The sequence below is a fragment of the Hyperolius riggenbachi genome, chromosome 1 (genome assembly GCF_040937935.1).
Source record: "Hyperolius riggenbachi isolate aHypRig1 chromosome 1, aHypRig1.pri, whole genome shotgun sequence".
Taxonomy (NCBI): domain Eukaryota; kingdom Metazoa; phylum Chordata; class Amphibia; order Anura; family Hyperoliidae; genus Hyperolius; species Hyperolius riggenbachi.
The window spans coordinates 681,400,329-681,416,290 of NC_090646.1; the positions used below are offsets into that span (position 1 = coordinate 681,400,329).

Consider the following 15,962-nt stretch of genomic DNA (forward strand, 5'->3'; position numbering starts at 1 on the left):
ACACGCTGATAGACGCACATGGAGGCAGAGCTGCAGCTGAGAGCTCTGCCTCCTGGGGTAGCAAAATCCACGACCAAAAAAGTCGTGGATTTTCCCGGGGGAATTAAGGATGATTTATGGTGTTTTCACCTGCGGGGATGCTGCGTTTTAGTAGGGGCAATTAGGTTAAAGAGGTTTTCTAAGTAAAAACCTTGTTTTTAGGAGACTTCAGAGTCTCTTTAATGTGGGACTAAACTCAAAACATTGTTCTGTTATAAAAGATTAGCTGCAGCATGATATCCTTTAGTGGGAAAAAAAATCCTTATTGGAATGTATGTAGATCCAAAAATAGAGAAAGTTTTAACCTCGTTTCACATTCCTGGGAGCACAGAAAGGGTTAAACTTCAGGACCTATTTTGTTACCACCATACCCGAATCTAAGCTGAATCTGTAGCATTTCCCCGCTGGCAAGAGGGGAGAAGAAACTCTGCCTATTTCATGGCCTGCCGTCAACATTGCACTTCATTGAGAATCTGGTTAGCATGCTGAGGATTTCTGCATCATGCTGCAGCCATTCAGTCCACAACTACGCAGCAGAACGGGAGCAGCAGACAAACTGAAATAAGCCCTTAGGCCTGGAACCCACTGAAAACCGCAAACGCAAAACGCAACCGCTAGCGTTTTGTCTGAGCGGTTTGCAAGCAGATTCATGCGCGTTTTTGGTCGTGTTTTGCAACATTGTATTTTTTCCTCAGCGGGTGCGTAGCGTTTTGCGTTTTTATCCTGATTGGTCCTGTGAATTATTTTTCATTTTGTTACAGTGTGCTGAACCGCAAAACGCTAGCAAAACCGCTCAGTTTAGGTTTGCTGAGCGTTTCCGCTAGCGGTTCAATACTTTACATTGAAGCGCTAACGCTCCCAAAATGCTGCAGGTCCTGCGTTTGCGTTTCTGGGAAACGCAAACGCTCCTGTGGAAGTTGCCCCATCCATTAACATTAGCCCAGCGTTTTGGCAAACTGCTAGCGTATCGCAGTGCTGCCAAAACGCTGCCAAAAGCGCTCCTGTGGGTTCCAGCCCTTAGTGTTTGTCTATGAGCAGAGAGCCCAGGTGCTGATAAGATAATTGGACCTTTTTTTCTGTGTTTGATTTTTTCAGAAACTATATGATCAATACAGACTTTTTATTGTGTGCTGTGCAAGAGTTCCGGTCCATTTTACACTGTAAGACAGCACTATTGTTCTGGTGTTGGGCATAAAGTGTCATCATGTTTGCCAATCAAAATTAAATATTACATAGGAATAAATAAGGAAGGGGAAAAGAAAAACAGACCAAGGGGAGAAGGAAAAGCTGCCATCAAGAAGAAGAAAGTACCGTATTCTCTGCCGTAAATGACTGCTCCTCAACCCCCAGAGTCCTCCGAAGAGACGGGCGCCATCCCACCCGCCAGACATCACTAACGCCAGGTGACATGCAACACCGACACATGACGCATGTACATGTCCACACAACACGCGCGCAACATGCCGATGTCCAAACACAGAGCATCGGAGACTTAACAGTTGCCTCATGCACCACCCAGGCCGGAAGGTCCGGGACGCCCAGAGCATACAGGAAGGACATTGCACCATGTCCACAAACCACACACCCCATCCGCCCCACCCTATCACCACCCCCCAGATCCCACAGCCGAGGCCTGTAGTAAAGCGGCTCAGGCACATGTGTGACCCGAGAGGCAGAGGAGGAGGTAGATAGGGCACAAAGGGGGGACAGACGGGTGAAGGAGGCACAGCGTGATCCACTAACCCGCTCCGACAAACAGGGAGATAGGGAGAGCTGACCAACATGCCCAGAGGCAGGCAGAGCCAACCAATCCAATCAGCCAACCGCCCACACACTGCCACACACTGGGCACCATACACACACAGCACCAGCTCCCATTCATACCCAGAACCAGTACATGAAAGTTGGGGGGTTGTCCCATACTCCCAGTCGTCCCACACGCTACACAGTAAGTAGAAGAGAAATCACCATAGGAAAAGTGTAGAGGTGCATATAATGGCTAATTAAAGAGAACCCGAGGTGGGTTTGAAGAATATTATCTGCATACAAAGGCTGGATCTGCCTATACAGCCCAGCCTCTGTTGCTATCCCAAACCCCCCTAAGGTCCCCCTGCACTCTGCAATCCCTCATAAATCACAGCCACGCTGCTGACAAACAGCTTGTCAGAGCTGGCTGTGTTTATCTCTCTAGTGTCAGTCTGCTGCTCTCCCCGCCTCCTGCAGAACTCCTGTCCCCGCCTGCATCCCTTCCCTCCCTGCTTATTGTAGGGAAGGGAAGGGGGCAGGGACTGGAGCTCTGCAAGAGGCGGGGGAGCAGCTGAGACTGACACTACAGATGTAAACACAGCCTCACAGCATGGCTGTGATTTATGAGGGATTGCAGAGTGCAGGGGGACCTTAGTGGGGTTTGGGATAGCGACAGAGGCTGTGCTGTATAGGCAGATCCAGCCTCTGTATGCAGATAACATTCTTTAAACACACCTCGGGTTCTCTTTAAGGGAAACAAGATTAAAAAATTAAAAAAAAAAGCTTGTTTTTTTATACAGATTCAGGAAACAAAAGGAAAATCTTTCTTTTAACCTCCTTAGTGGTAATCACGAGTTTAGCTCGGGGTAGGAAAAGCATGCTAGGAGCGTTATCCCCGAGCTGAACTCGTGGTATCCGCTGGGAGGTCTATACAGAGAAATGCGTGCAGCGGGCGTTTTAATTCACCTCCCGGGGGATCCCAACGTTGGCCGCCATTCTTCTTCCTGTCCTCTGAGGCTCTGCTTCCCCTGGTGAGATCGCCGTCTGTCGTCATGATGGCAGCTAGCAATCTCACTGCTGGGTTACAGCGCCACCTGGAGGACAGAGGGAAAACTGCAGTGCTGGATCCCAGGGAAGTGAGTGGGAGCTGAGCTGCTGCAGAACTCCAGAGCAGCATGATATTTTCCAGGTTTTACGAGCTAAAAAAAAAAAATGCAAAACAAAAATGCAAAGAAAAAATGCACAGCTTTTAGACTCTAAAAGAATCATAACGCCAAGGGGGTTAGAGGACTTTTGAGGCAAACATGTTAATCTATGCTTACCTGGGGCTTCTTCCAGCCTCCACCAATCATTTCAATCACCCAACGCAGCTCCGTTCATTTATCAGTGTCCTATTGGCCACCTGTAAAGATTGTCGACCAGCTGGTGGGCGGAGCACATACTGCACAGGCGCAGGACCCGCCAGATGACATGGCTATGCTGGCGTTCACACACCGGCTGGTCCACCATCTTAATGAGCTTCAAGCGGGACATCGGGGAGGATCAAAGCTGGAAGATGCCCCAAGTAAGCAAACATAGCTTAACATACTCATCTTGGAAGTCCTTTAACCCATTCGCGTTCCGTCGTTTTCACTTGAGAAATGTTCACCTCCCATTCATTAGCCTATAACTTTATCACTACTTATCACAATGAACTGATCTAGATCTTGTTTTTTCCGCCACCAATTAGGCTTTCTTTGGGTGGTACATTTTGCTAAGAGCCACTTTACTGTAAATGCATTTTAACAGGAAAAATAAGAAAAAAACGGAAAAAATTCATTATTTCTCCGTTTTCAGCCATTATAGTTTTAAAATAATATATGCCTCCATAATGAAAACTAACGTATTGTATTTGCCCATATGTCCCGGTTATTACACCGTTAAAATTATGTCCCTATCACAATGTATGGCGACAATATTTTATTTGGAAATAAAGGTGCATTTTTTCTGTTTTGCATCTATCACTATTTACAAGTTTAAAATAAAAAAAAAAAAAATTAAATAATTCATCTTTACATTGATATTTAAAAAGTTTAGACCCTTGGGTAAATATTTACATGTTTTTTTTTTTATTGTAATGTTTTTTTGTTTTTTTTATATTAAACATTTTCATTGGGTATTTTTGGGAGGGTGGGATGTAAACAATTGTTTTATAATGTAAATGTGTGTTTAGTTTTATTTTTTTTACTTTTAGTTGTAGTTTTACTTTTTGGCCACAAGATGGCAGCCATGAGTTTGTTTACATGACGTCACTCTAAGCGTAACATACGCATGTGGGAGGTAACAGCCAGAAAAGGCGCAGCTTCCGAGAGAAGCTGTCGCTTTTTCAGCGGGGGAGAGGAATCAGTGATCGGGCACCATAGCCTGATTCACTGATTGGCTAGCTAACGAGCCGCGGGCTGGGAGCACGCGTGCACACGCGCGATCGGCCGCGGGAGCGCGCATGGTTCCTGGACGTAGTTTCTACGTCCAGGAACTAAAATAGGTTAAGCTTAAACCAGGACTTCTACATACACAGAACTAGCTGACCTGAGCCCGCTTCAAAACGGGCTCTAGGTCTGTCACCGCGCATGCCCACCGTGCACGCACACATCCACCGCATGTGCACACGCCCGCAATGGACACGTCCGCAATATGACAATGAGTGTCACATATACACAGAGCCAGGAGTACTGGGGGCTGCAGTATGGATGTACCCTCACACCAGCCACAATCCCCCATAATCTATTCTCCAGTTACTGCAATGGGTGTCACATATACACAGAGCCAGGTGTACTGGGGGCTGCAGTATGGATGTACCCCCAAACCAGCCACAATCCCCCATAATCCCTCCCCCAGTCACTGCAATGGGTGTCATATATACACAGGGCCATGTGTACTGGGGGCTGCAGTATGGATGTATCCCCAAACCAGCCAAAATCCCCCCATAATCCCTCCCCCAGTCACTGCAATGGGTGTCACATATACACAGAGCCAGGTGTACTGGGGGCTGCAGTATGGATGTACCCCCAAACCAGCCACAATCCCCCCATAATCCCTCCCCCAGTCACTGCAATGGGTGTCACATATACACAGAGCCAGGTGTACTGGGGGCTGCAGTATGGATGTAACCCCAAACCAGCCACAATCCCCCCATCATCCCTCCCCAGTCACTGCAATGGGTGTCACATATACACAGAGCCAGGTGTACTGGGGGCTGCAATATGGATGTACCCCCAAACCAGCCACAATCCTCCATAATCCCTCCCCAGTCACTGCAATGGGTGTCACATATACACAGAGCCAGGTGTACTGGGGGCTGCAGTATGGCTGTACCCCCAAACCAGCCACAATCCCCCCCATAATCCCTCCCCCAGTCACTGCAATGGGTGTCACATATACACCGAGCCAGGTGTACTGGGGGCTGCAGTATGGATGTACCCCCAAACCAGCCACAATCCCCCCATAATCCCTCCCCCAGTCACTGCAATGGGTGTCACATATACACAGAGCCAGGTGTACTGGGGGCTGCAGTATGGCTGTACCCCCAAACCAGCCACAATCCCCCATAATCTATTCTCCAGTCACTGTTACTATCGGGAATGCAAAATGGTGATGAAATGAAGCGAAATCTGCTCATTATACTCACCCTAATTCATCTATCTGGCTTGTTATCAGAGCCTCCATCAGGACACTGAATTCAGGACCCCCCAGCATGTTACCAGACAGGTGCAGCTTTCTCAGAGTCTGGTTACTCCTTATCCCGGTTGCCAGGAGGGGGCAGCAACTGGAGGGCAGATTATTACCCCACAAACTGTAGGAGAAGAGAAGAGAAGAACGTTACCAGAAATCTGGATAGAACCAGATAAAAACTGTCTTCAGTTTGTATAATTTATCAATATTAACGAATATAACTTAACACTTCAGCAGTGCTGCTATTGATACAGCAAAAACTTTCTATTACTTATGCCACCAAAGTTATTTATTTTTTTCTCTTCAGGACAATATAGGCTTTCCTTGGGTAATATTTTTTTTCTCAAGAATTGTTTAGTTTTACAGAAATTTTATTGGAGAAAAAAGCGTACATGCAAAAATTACACATTTTCACATGTTTCACCCTTACTAATTTTCACAAGTGCCACAGTTGTAAAACCACGGCTGTGGAGTCAGTACAACAATTACAACAATCCCCCATAATCCCTCCCCCAGTCGCTGCAATGGGTGTTACATATACACAGAGCCAGGTGTACTGGGGGCTGCAGTATGGATGTACCCCCAAACCAGCCACAATACCCCATAATCCCTCCCCAGTCACTGCAATGGGTGTCACATATACACAGAGCCAGGTGTACTGGGGGCTGCAGTATGGATGTACCCCCAAACCAGCCACAATCCCCCATAATCCCTCCCCAGTCACTGCAATGGGTGTCACATATACACAGAGCCAGGTGTACTGGGGGCTGCAGTATGGATGTACCCCCAAACCAGCCACAATTCCCCCTTAATCCCTCCCCCTGTCACTGCAATGGATGTCACATATACACAGAGCCAGGTGTACTGAGGCTGCAGTATGGATGTACCCCCAAACCAGCCACAATACCCCGATACCCCTCCCCCAGTCACTGCAATGGGTGTCACATATACACAGAACCAGGTGTACTGGGGGTTGCAGTATGGATGTACCCCCAAACCAGCCACAATCCCCACATAATCCCTCCCCCAGTCACTGCAATGGGTGTCACATATACACCGAGCCAGGTGTACCGGGGCTGCAGTATGGATGTACCCCCAAACCAGCCACAATCCCCCATAATCCCTCCCCCAGTCACTGCAATGGGTATCACATATACACAGAGCCAGGTGTACTGGGGGCTGCAGTATGAATGTACCCCCAAACCAGTCACACCCCCATAATCCCTCCCCCAGTCACTGCAATGGGTGTCAGTATTGGGGAAATAATTCTGCTGATCTCTGCTGCAATCAGGGCTGTTATACTCACCTTAATTCCTCTATCCGGCTTGTTGTCAGAGCCGCCATCAGGACACTAAAGTCAGTACCCCCCAGCTCATTACATGTCAGGTGTAGCACCCTCAGAGTCTGGTTATTCCGTATCCCGGTTGCCAGGTGTGGGTAGCAATTGGAGGGCAGATCATTGTGCTGCAAACTGTAGGAGAAGAAAGGAATATTACCAGAAATCTGCATAAAACAAAATAAAAATGACATAAAAGATTACTTATTGATATATAAATAACTATGTGTCTTCTTCTAATAATTTTCTTGTAATTTTACCTTCAATTTTTTTTTATCCTGTAGTATAAAACATTAGGTCATCCATACATAGCATATGTCAACAGCTAGGGGGCACTGTATTTTTAGTTTCCTAAAGAATACATTATGCAGCTACATTTACACTAAGTGGCTCAAAAAATTAGACGCCCTCTAATAACGAGTTGGTCCACCATTAGCTGTGATCCCAGCCGATATTCTTCTTGGCCTGGACTCAAGACGCAGATACTTATACCCCCCAACAGTCCCGTTTTCGTCGGGAATGTACCGATTTGGGGAGGCTCTCCCGTTATGAGCCCCCAGTGTCCCGGGTGACTGGGGGGTCAGATGTGCAAAAAAAGGATCGAGGCGCCAGCCGGCGTCTGTGGTGTGTGCGATGCGGGTCTGGGATAAGATTGTCCCTCCCTCCGAATGTGCCCCCCAGTGTCCCCCTGCGTGGAGAGATTAAGAGCGCAGCGGAGCTGGCAGTCTTACCATTCCTCCTCACGTACTGGGCATCTTGCTTCAATCTACTTCCTGTGACGTCACAGGAAGCAGGAAGCGGAGAAGACCAGATGCCCGGTACGCGAGGAAGAATGGTAAGACTGCCCGCTCCGCTGTACTCTTATCTCTGCATACAGGGGGACACTGTGGGGCACATTCGGAGGGAGGGAGGGACAATTTTATCCCAGACCCGCATCCCACACACCACAGCCGCCAGGTGGCGCCTCAATCCTTTTTTTGCCTCCTCACCCATGGGCACCATAGCAGGATTAATATATATATATCGCGACTAGGGGTGTGTCAGGGATGTGGTTGGGGGTGTGTCCCACTTTCTTATTTACAAATGTTGGGAGGTATGGATACCGTTGCTGCAGAATGTTGGCCCATGCTGACATAATGGCAGCCACCGGCGTACCTACCGGGGATGCGACCCCCTCAGCCGCAGGGGGGCCCGGGGCTGCTCTGGGGCCCGCTCACTGTGCGTGGGGGGAGCGCTGCTCTGGACCCCCCAGCAAGGTGCTCAACTGGCCGCAGCGTCTAATAGACGCTGCGCCAGTTCATTCCCCGCTGCCCCGCTCCAGCAGCCTGCATAGTCTCCGGCAGGCAGAGCAGGGCTACGGCAAGATGGCGGCCGAAGAAGCCCTACACTGGAGACTATTTGTGTCTCTAGTACAGGGCTTTGGCAGCCATCTTGCCGTAGCCCTGCACTCTGCCTGTCAGCGCGGGAGATGTGCTGCAGGAGGACTCGGGGAGCTGCGAGCCAGATGCCGGGAGAGGAGAAGACTTCTGTCAGGTAAGTGAATTGTTTTTTTTCACATTTTTTTTTCTAGTGTCTGCTGGCCACATTGTGATTTTCAGGTGTCTGCTGCCCACATTATGATTTTCTGGTGTCTGCTGCCCACATTACGATTTTCAGGTGTCTGCTGCCCACATTACGATTTTCAGGTGTCTGCTGCCCACATTGCGATTTGCTGGTGTCTGCCGCCCACATTACGATTTTCTGGTCACTGCTGCCCACATTGCGATTTTCTGGTCACTGCTGCCCACATTGCGATTTTCAGGTGTCTGCTGCCCACATTACGATTTTCAGGTGTCTGCTGCCGATTTTCTGGTGTATGCTGCCCACATTGCGATTTTCTGGTGTATGCTGCCCACATTAGGATTTTCTGGTGACTGCTGCCCACATTAGGATTTTCTGGTGACTGCTGAGCACATTGCGATTTTCTGGTGACTGCTGCCCACATAAGGATTTTCTGGTGACTGCTGCCCACATAAGGATTTTCTGGTGACTGCTGCCCACATTAGGATTTTCTGGTGACTGCTGCCCACATTGCGATTTTCTGGTGACTGCTGCCCACATTGCGATTTTCTGGTGACTGCTGCCCACATAAGGATTTTCTGGTGACTGCTGCCCACATAAGGATTTTCTGGTGACTGCTGCCCACATTGCGATTTTCTGGTGACTGCTGCCCACATTGCGATTTTCTGGTGACTGCTGCCCACATAAGGATTTTCTGGTGACTGCTGCCCACATAAGGATTTTCTGGTGACTGCTGCCCACATTAGGATTTTCTGGTGACTGCTGCCCACATTAGGATTTTCTGGTGACTGCTGCCCACATTACTATATTCTGGTGACTGCTGCCCACATTAGGATTTTCTGGTGACTGCTGCCCACATGGCAATTTTCTGGTGACTGCTGCCCACATTGCGATTTTCTGGCCCACATTACGATTTTCTGGTGAACACTGCCCACGTTACGATTGTCTGGTGAATGCTGTCCACGTTACGATTTTCTGGTGAACGCTGCCCACATTACGATTTTCTGGCCCACATTACGATTTTCTGGTGAACACTGCCCACGTTACGATTGTCTGGTGAATGCTGTCCATGTTACAATTTTCTGGTGAACGCTGCCCACATTACGATTTTCTGGTGAACTCTGCCCACATTACGATATTCTGGTGAACGCTGCCCACATTACGATTGTCTGGTGAATGCTATAATAATAATAATAATAATCTGAACATTTGTATAGCGCTTTTCTCCTGTCGGACTCAAAGCGCTCAAGAGCTGCAGCCACTGGGACGCGCTCAGGAGGCCACCCTGCAGTGTTAGGGGGTCTTGCCTTGAACTCCTTACTGAATAGGTACTTGACCTAGCCAGGATTCGAACCCTGGTCTCCCATGTCAAAGGCAGAGCCCTTAACCAGTACACTATCCAGCCACCCTGCTGTCCACGTTACAATTTTCTGGTGACTGCTGCTCACGTTACGATTTTCTGGTGACTGGTGCCCACATTATGATTTTCTGGTGAACTCTGCCCACATTATGATTTTCTAAAGGCCCACATTACGATTTTCTGGCCCACATTACGATTGTCTGGTAAAATGCTGCCCACTTTACAATTAATTTACAGTGAAACGCTGCCCCATTACGATTATTTGGCACCTATGGGGGGGGGGGGGGGGGGGGGGGCATCCAAATATTCGCAGGGGGGCCCAGTGATTTCTAGTTACGCCCCTGATGGCAGCTCTAAGTTGGGTGGGATTAGATCGAGGCGTTTCCAAGCTGTGAAGTGATCTTGTGACTTCATCCCACATATGCTCAATAGGATTGAGGTCAGGGGATCCGTTCCTTGCCCAGTGAGTGTTGAGCCCAATCCTTCCTGCACACCACTTATGAGATCCCTCTGGAAGATGGCTGGAGAATTCTTCATCTGGAAAGGCATAAATCTCATCACTATCACCACACGGGGTTGATGAAGACAGCTCTCTTCCACACATCAGCACTTAGCGGAACCTGCTAGTACCCTTCAGGGATGATTTCTATAAAGAAATGTGATTGAGATTGTGTTGTGTTACAATTGTATTTCTTTTATTTTCCACTAACATGATTGCTCCACAATTCCACCGCTATCCATTGTGTATAAAGCACGATTGTGGTGCATTTGCGATTTGCGGCAGGAGTAAAAAAAAGTCCAGGAAAAAAATGTGAATCTTGGAAAAATCGCATAGCGGCATGATTGCTATGTGATTTTCCTACACTCCTATCCTTTGTATTGACTGGAATCGGGAAAAAACAACACACTAATATAAACAATCCCCGAATAGTTTCCGTCAAGTACCTAGCATTTTATGATCTGATCTTGCAAAATGCTGCTAGTAGAAAATTAGCCCAAACACAGATGCCACACTCAGCACTGTGTTGTCAGCAGTATCGGGACTATAGAAAGCTGCATAGTTTGGGTCCATTTCCGAATGACGCATCAACCATTGCCACAGCAACGTGTCTCTGGGGGGGGGGAGGCAGAGAGGTGTGAGATATGATGAGAAGAGAGTGTCATGTCACCTGGCACATTCTGGTAAACAGGCACTGCACAGGGTCACAGGTCATGGTGTACATTTATCTATAAATTTATTCATAAAAAAAAGTTGAGGGAAACCTGTCACACCAATACTCTTGGTTTTCAGTTTGGGTTTTCATCCCACTTTAACCCTGAGTCAGACTTGGGCCGGATATCCACAGCTCAGAACGGTAACCCCCGAGCCTGACTTGTGGCAGCCATGAAGTATGGAGAGACAGTGCAACGTGGCAGCATTTCAGCTCACCTTCCCAGCGATCCAGACGGCGGGAGCCATTCTTCTTCTGGTCCTCAGAGGCTCTCGATCCCTCTGGTGAGATCACCGTCTGTCCTTGTGACAATAGCCACGGACACGGTGCCACCCAGTGGACGGAGGGACAATTGCAGCGCTGGAACCAGGGGAGGTGAGTAATGTGCTGGGCAACCGCAGATCTCTCTAGCAGCATGATTGTTTCCTGTTTTTAGGGTCTAAAAGCATGTGAATTTTTTTTTTACTGCTGTTAGACCCTAAATGTTTTGCACTAACAGAGATTCCATCTGTTAGGTGCTACAAAAAAGTACCCTTATTTAACAGTGTAAATCACTGAGCAGTGAAGTGCATCGCACCAACAAAGATCCCTCCTGATAGGAGGTAAAACAGATAGTACACTTATTTGTTTAACAATGCAAATTTTCCAAGTTGATGCAAATATATTCAATTTTTTTTATGCAAATGTTTGCAGTTTGAAAATGGGCCAATCAATTTAAACCTAGGTTTAAATTGATTGGTCTATTTTGAAGCTGCACATATTTGCACAATTTTTTTTTGCATATGTTTGCATCAACTCGGAAATATATCTCATTGACCATCGCTATTCACTGCCCTGTTGCACAGTGTCGCACCAACAAAGGTGGTGAATGGACGATGGGCTTTGAATTCTGCTTTGTGCATTTTGAGTACCGATTTATGGCCTTTGGGTTATGCAGCTCTCCTGCCACCATCCAGGATTTAGTCAATATATTCAGGGACTTTATTGATGGCTTTATGACGGTATATCTTGATGATATCCTTGTCTTTTCTGCCTCGCTACATAAGCATAGGAAACATGTTATAAAGGTCCTGAACTGCCTATGATCTCATGGACCTCATGTCAAGCCAGAAAATGATAGTCTTTCATGTCTCGTCTTGTAAAGAAAGGTCTTCTATTCCAGGAAGGTCCTCATCTCCTGCCCCTCCTGTTCTTCTCAGGGCTCTGAGGCGTTTGATGTGTAGAAGATTTTTAGTGGTAAAAGAAGAGGGAGACCTGTTCAGTAGCTACTTAAATGTAAGCGTTTGGGGTCAGAGGAGAATTCCTGGGTTCCGGCCCATACTTGTACATGTGCGTGCATGATTTGTGACACACATGGTCGGGCATGCGTGAACCATGGTGAACACGTCTGTGCGTGCATTGGGCTCGATTCTCTAAAGCGTGATAACTGCTATCACTGCAGTTATCACGCGATCCGCCGCGGCTCTTTGCACCTGTGAAAGGTTACTTTGCGCGATAAGCGAAGGTTTGCACTTGTTTCACACGCGCAAACCTTTGTTTATCACGCAAAGTAATCTTTTACGCGGGCAAAGATTACGGGATAACTGCTGTGATAGCAGTTATCACGCTTTAGAGAATCGAGCCCATTGTGTTCAAAAACTGGTGCCAAACTCATTGCAGTGGCCCTATCAGAATCTCCCTGGTCACTCAGCCAGTGCTGTTCATTCAGGTTGCTAGGGCTGGCCAGTTGTTGGTGTACTCTTGTCTTGAGCCTTATTGCCTATTGTCATTGTCTTCCTTTTGTGATCCAGCCTGTGACCTTGACCTTTCTAGTTATCTCCCTGTCCCAACCTTTAGCTTGTGGTCCCGACGCATCCAGTTATTCTCCTGTCCTGACCTTCAGCATGTAGTCCTGACCATTGCAATATCTAGATTGGATTCCAGCTGGTCTACACTTGTCATAAAAGCAGAAGAAGTGCTAGGCAAGTATACACACGTCAGTATTATTAGCTAGGATGGAGTCCACTTGGTCCTGCATGTACCACTATGCCCCAAACCAGCCACAATACCCCCATAATCCCTCCCCAGTCACTGAAATGGGTGTCCCTATTGGGAAATGTGAGAATGGAACATGGTGATGGAATAAAGGGAAATAATTCTGCTGATCTCTGCTGCAATCAGGGCTGTTATACTCACTGTAATTCCTCTATCCGGCTTGTTGTCAGAGCCGTCATCAGGACACTGAATTCAGGACCCCACAGCCTGTTCCATGATAGGTCCAGCTTCCTCATAGTTTGGTTATTCCTTATCCCGGATGCCAGGTGGGGGCAGCAACTGGAGAGCAGATTATTATGTGGTAAACTAAAGGAGAAGAGAAGAATGTTACCACAAATCTGTATAGATTGAGATAAAAACTGCATAAAATGTAACCATTATATACGTAGCCAGAGAGTTCCCCCAAGTTTAGGTAGCCATTGTGTGCCCCTAAGTATAGATAGCCAGAGAGTGCCCCCAAGTATAGGTAGCCAGAAAATGCACCCGAGTATAGGTATCCAGAGGGTGTCCCCCAAGTATAGGTATTCAGGGAATACTCCCAAGTATAGACATCCATAGAGTGCCCCCAAGTATAGACATCCAGAGAGTGTCCCCCAAGTATAGGTATTCAGGGAATACTCCCAAGTATAGACATCCAGAGAGTGCCCCCAAGTATAGACATCCAGAGAGTGCCCCCAAGTATAGGTAGCCAGAGAGTGTCCCCCAAGTATAGACATCCAGAGAGTGCCCCCAAGTATAGACATCCAGAGAGTGCCCCCAAGTATAGGTAGCCAGAGAGTGTCCCCCAAGTATAGACATCCAGAGAGTGTCCCCCAAGTATAGGTATTCAGGGAATACTCCCAAGTATAGACATCCAGAGAGTGCCCCCAAGTATAGGTAGCCAGAGAGTGTCCCCCAAGTATAGACATCCAGAGAGTGTCCCCCAAGTATAGGTATTCAGGGAATACTCCCAAGTATAGACATCCAGAGAGTGCCCCCAAGTATAGACATCCAGAGAGTGCCCCCAAGTATAGGTAGCCAGAGAGTGTCCCCCAAGTATAGACATCCAGAGAGAGCCCCCAAGTATAGGTAGCCAGAGAGTTCCCCCAAGTATAGGTAGGCAGAGAGTGCCCCCAAGTATAGGTAGCCAGAGAGTGTCCCCCAAGTATAGACATCCAGAGAGTGCCCCCAAGTATAGACATCCAGAGAGTGCCCCCAAGTATAGGTAGCCAGAGAGTGTCCCCCAAGTATAGACATCCAGAGAGTGTCCCCCAAGTATAGGTATTCAGGGAATACTCCCAAGTATAGACATCCAGAGAGTGCCCCCAAGTATAGGTAGCCAGAGAGTGTCCCCCAAGTATAGACATCCAGAGAGAGCCCCCAAGTATAGGTAGCCAGAGAGTTCCCCCAAGTATAGGTAGGCAGAGAGTGCCCCCAAGTATAGGTAGCCAGAGAGTGTCCCCCAAGTATAGACATCCAGAGAGTGCCCCCAAGTATAGACATCCAGAGAGTGCCCCCAAGTATAGGTAGCCAGAGAGTGTCCCCCAAGTATAGACATCCAGAGAGTGTCCCCCAAGTATAGGTATTCAGGGAATACTCCCAAGTATAGACATCCAGAGAGTGCCCCCAAGTATAGGTAGCCAGAGAGTGTCCCCCAAGTATAGACATCCAGAGAGAGCCCCCAAGTATAGGTAGGCAGAGAGTGCCCCCAAGTAATGGTAGCCAGAGAGTGCCCCCAAGTATAGGTAGGCAGAGAGTGCCCCCAAGTATAGGTAGGCAGAGAGTGCCCCCAAGTATAGGTAGGCAGAGAATGTCCCCCAAGTATAGGTATTCAGGGAATACTCCCAAGTATAGACATAAATGGTGATCAAATAAAGGGAAATAATTCTGCTGATCTCTGCTGCAATCAGGGCTGTTATACTCACTGTAATTCCTCTATCCGGCTTGTTGGCAGAGCCGCCATCAGGACACTGAATTCAGGACCACAAAGCCTGTTAGCAGACAGGTCCAGCTTCCTCAGAGTCTGGTTATTCCTTATCCCGGTTGCCAGGTTGGGGCAGCAACTGGAGGGCAGATTATTATTCCTCAAACTGTAGAACAGAAGAATGTTACCAGAAAGCTGAGCAAAGCATGATAAAAACTACCACTCCAAACATCACTTTACCACTTCCTGCAATATGGACGTTCATAAACATCCTCTTTGTGCACCTTTAGTAAAATAGGATGCTTATACAAGTCTGGGTATTCTGCCGAGTTACACATGCGCTATGGGAGCACACACACATTTTTCCCCTTCAGCCCATGGCATGTAGTAGTTAAACTTTGGTGCCATGTACACAGAAGTCATAAAGTTCTGTTTGTTAAAATGTCCTCTCATCCAGCGGTTTTAGAGCTTTGTTGGTGAAAGGAACATAACTCTTTGGTAGATTGGCAATCCAGACAGCTCAGTGGTTGGTCAGCCTTTTGTCACAAGCATTGCATCAGCTCACGTCTCTTTCACGGAGTTACTCTGGTTGTTGTGAAATTGTTTGTGACTTATGAAGAGTTTGCTGATTTCTTTTTCCCTCAGACTGTGAATGAGTTACCTCCTCATAGATCCTATAATTGATCCTTTCTGGTACCATGTCACCAGGGACATCTATTTCATCTCACTGTCCCTAAAATCCAGGCCAGGAAAGATTGCAACACAGAGAATTTGGAGAAAGGGTTCATTTGCCCATCTGCTTCTCCAGCCGGAGCCGGCTTCTTTGCCAACAAGGGTGATGCTTTACTGTTAACCGTTAAGAATTTATATTTGTTACCACTTATTAAAGAGACACTGAAGCGAAAAAAAATAAAATTATATAGTGAATTGGTTGTGTACTATGAGTAATTACTAGAAGATTAGCAGCAAAGAAAATATTCTCATACTTTTATTTTCAGGTATATAGTGTTTTTTCTAACCTTGCATCATTCTATAATATGTGCAGATTACACAACACTCAGC

General features: G+C 47.4%; 1 protein-coding gene across 1 annotated transcript in view; it reads right to left on the reverse strand.

Annotated features, from left to right (window-relative positions):
* LOC137544555 (protein NLRC5-like) overlaps window positions 1-15,962 on the reverse strand; it is a 302,732-nt gene that overhangs the window by 58,908 nt on the left and 227,862 nt on the right. The window contains exons 20-23 of the mRNA XM_068265657.1: window positions 14,902-15,066; window positions 13,139-13,303; window positions 6,803-6,967; window positions 5,453-5,617 (exon numbers count right to left, since the gene is read on the reverse strand). Of these exons, the coding sequence (XP_068121758.1) occupies window positions 5,453-5,617; window positions 6,803-6,967; window positions 13,139-13,303; window positions 14,902-15,066 (660 nt within the window). The remainder of the gene's footprint in view (window positions 1-5,452; window positions 5,618-6,802; window positions 6,968-13,138; window positions 13,304-14,901; window positions 15,067-15,962) is intronic.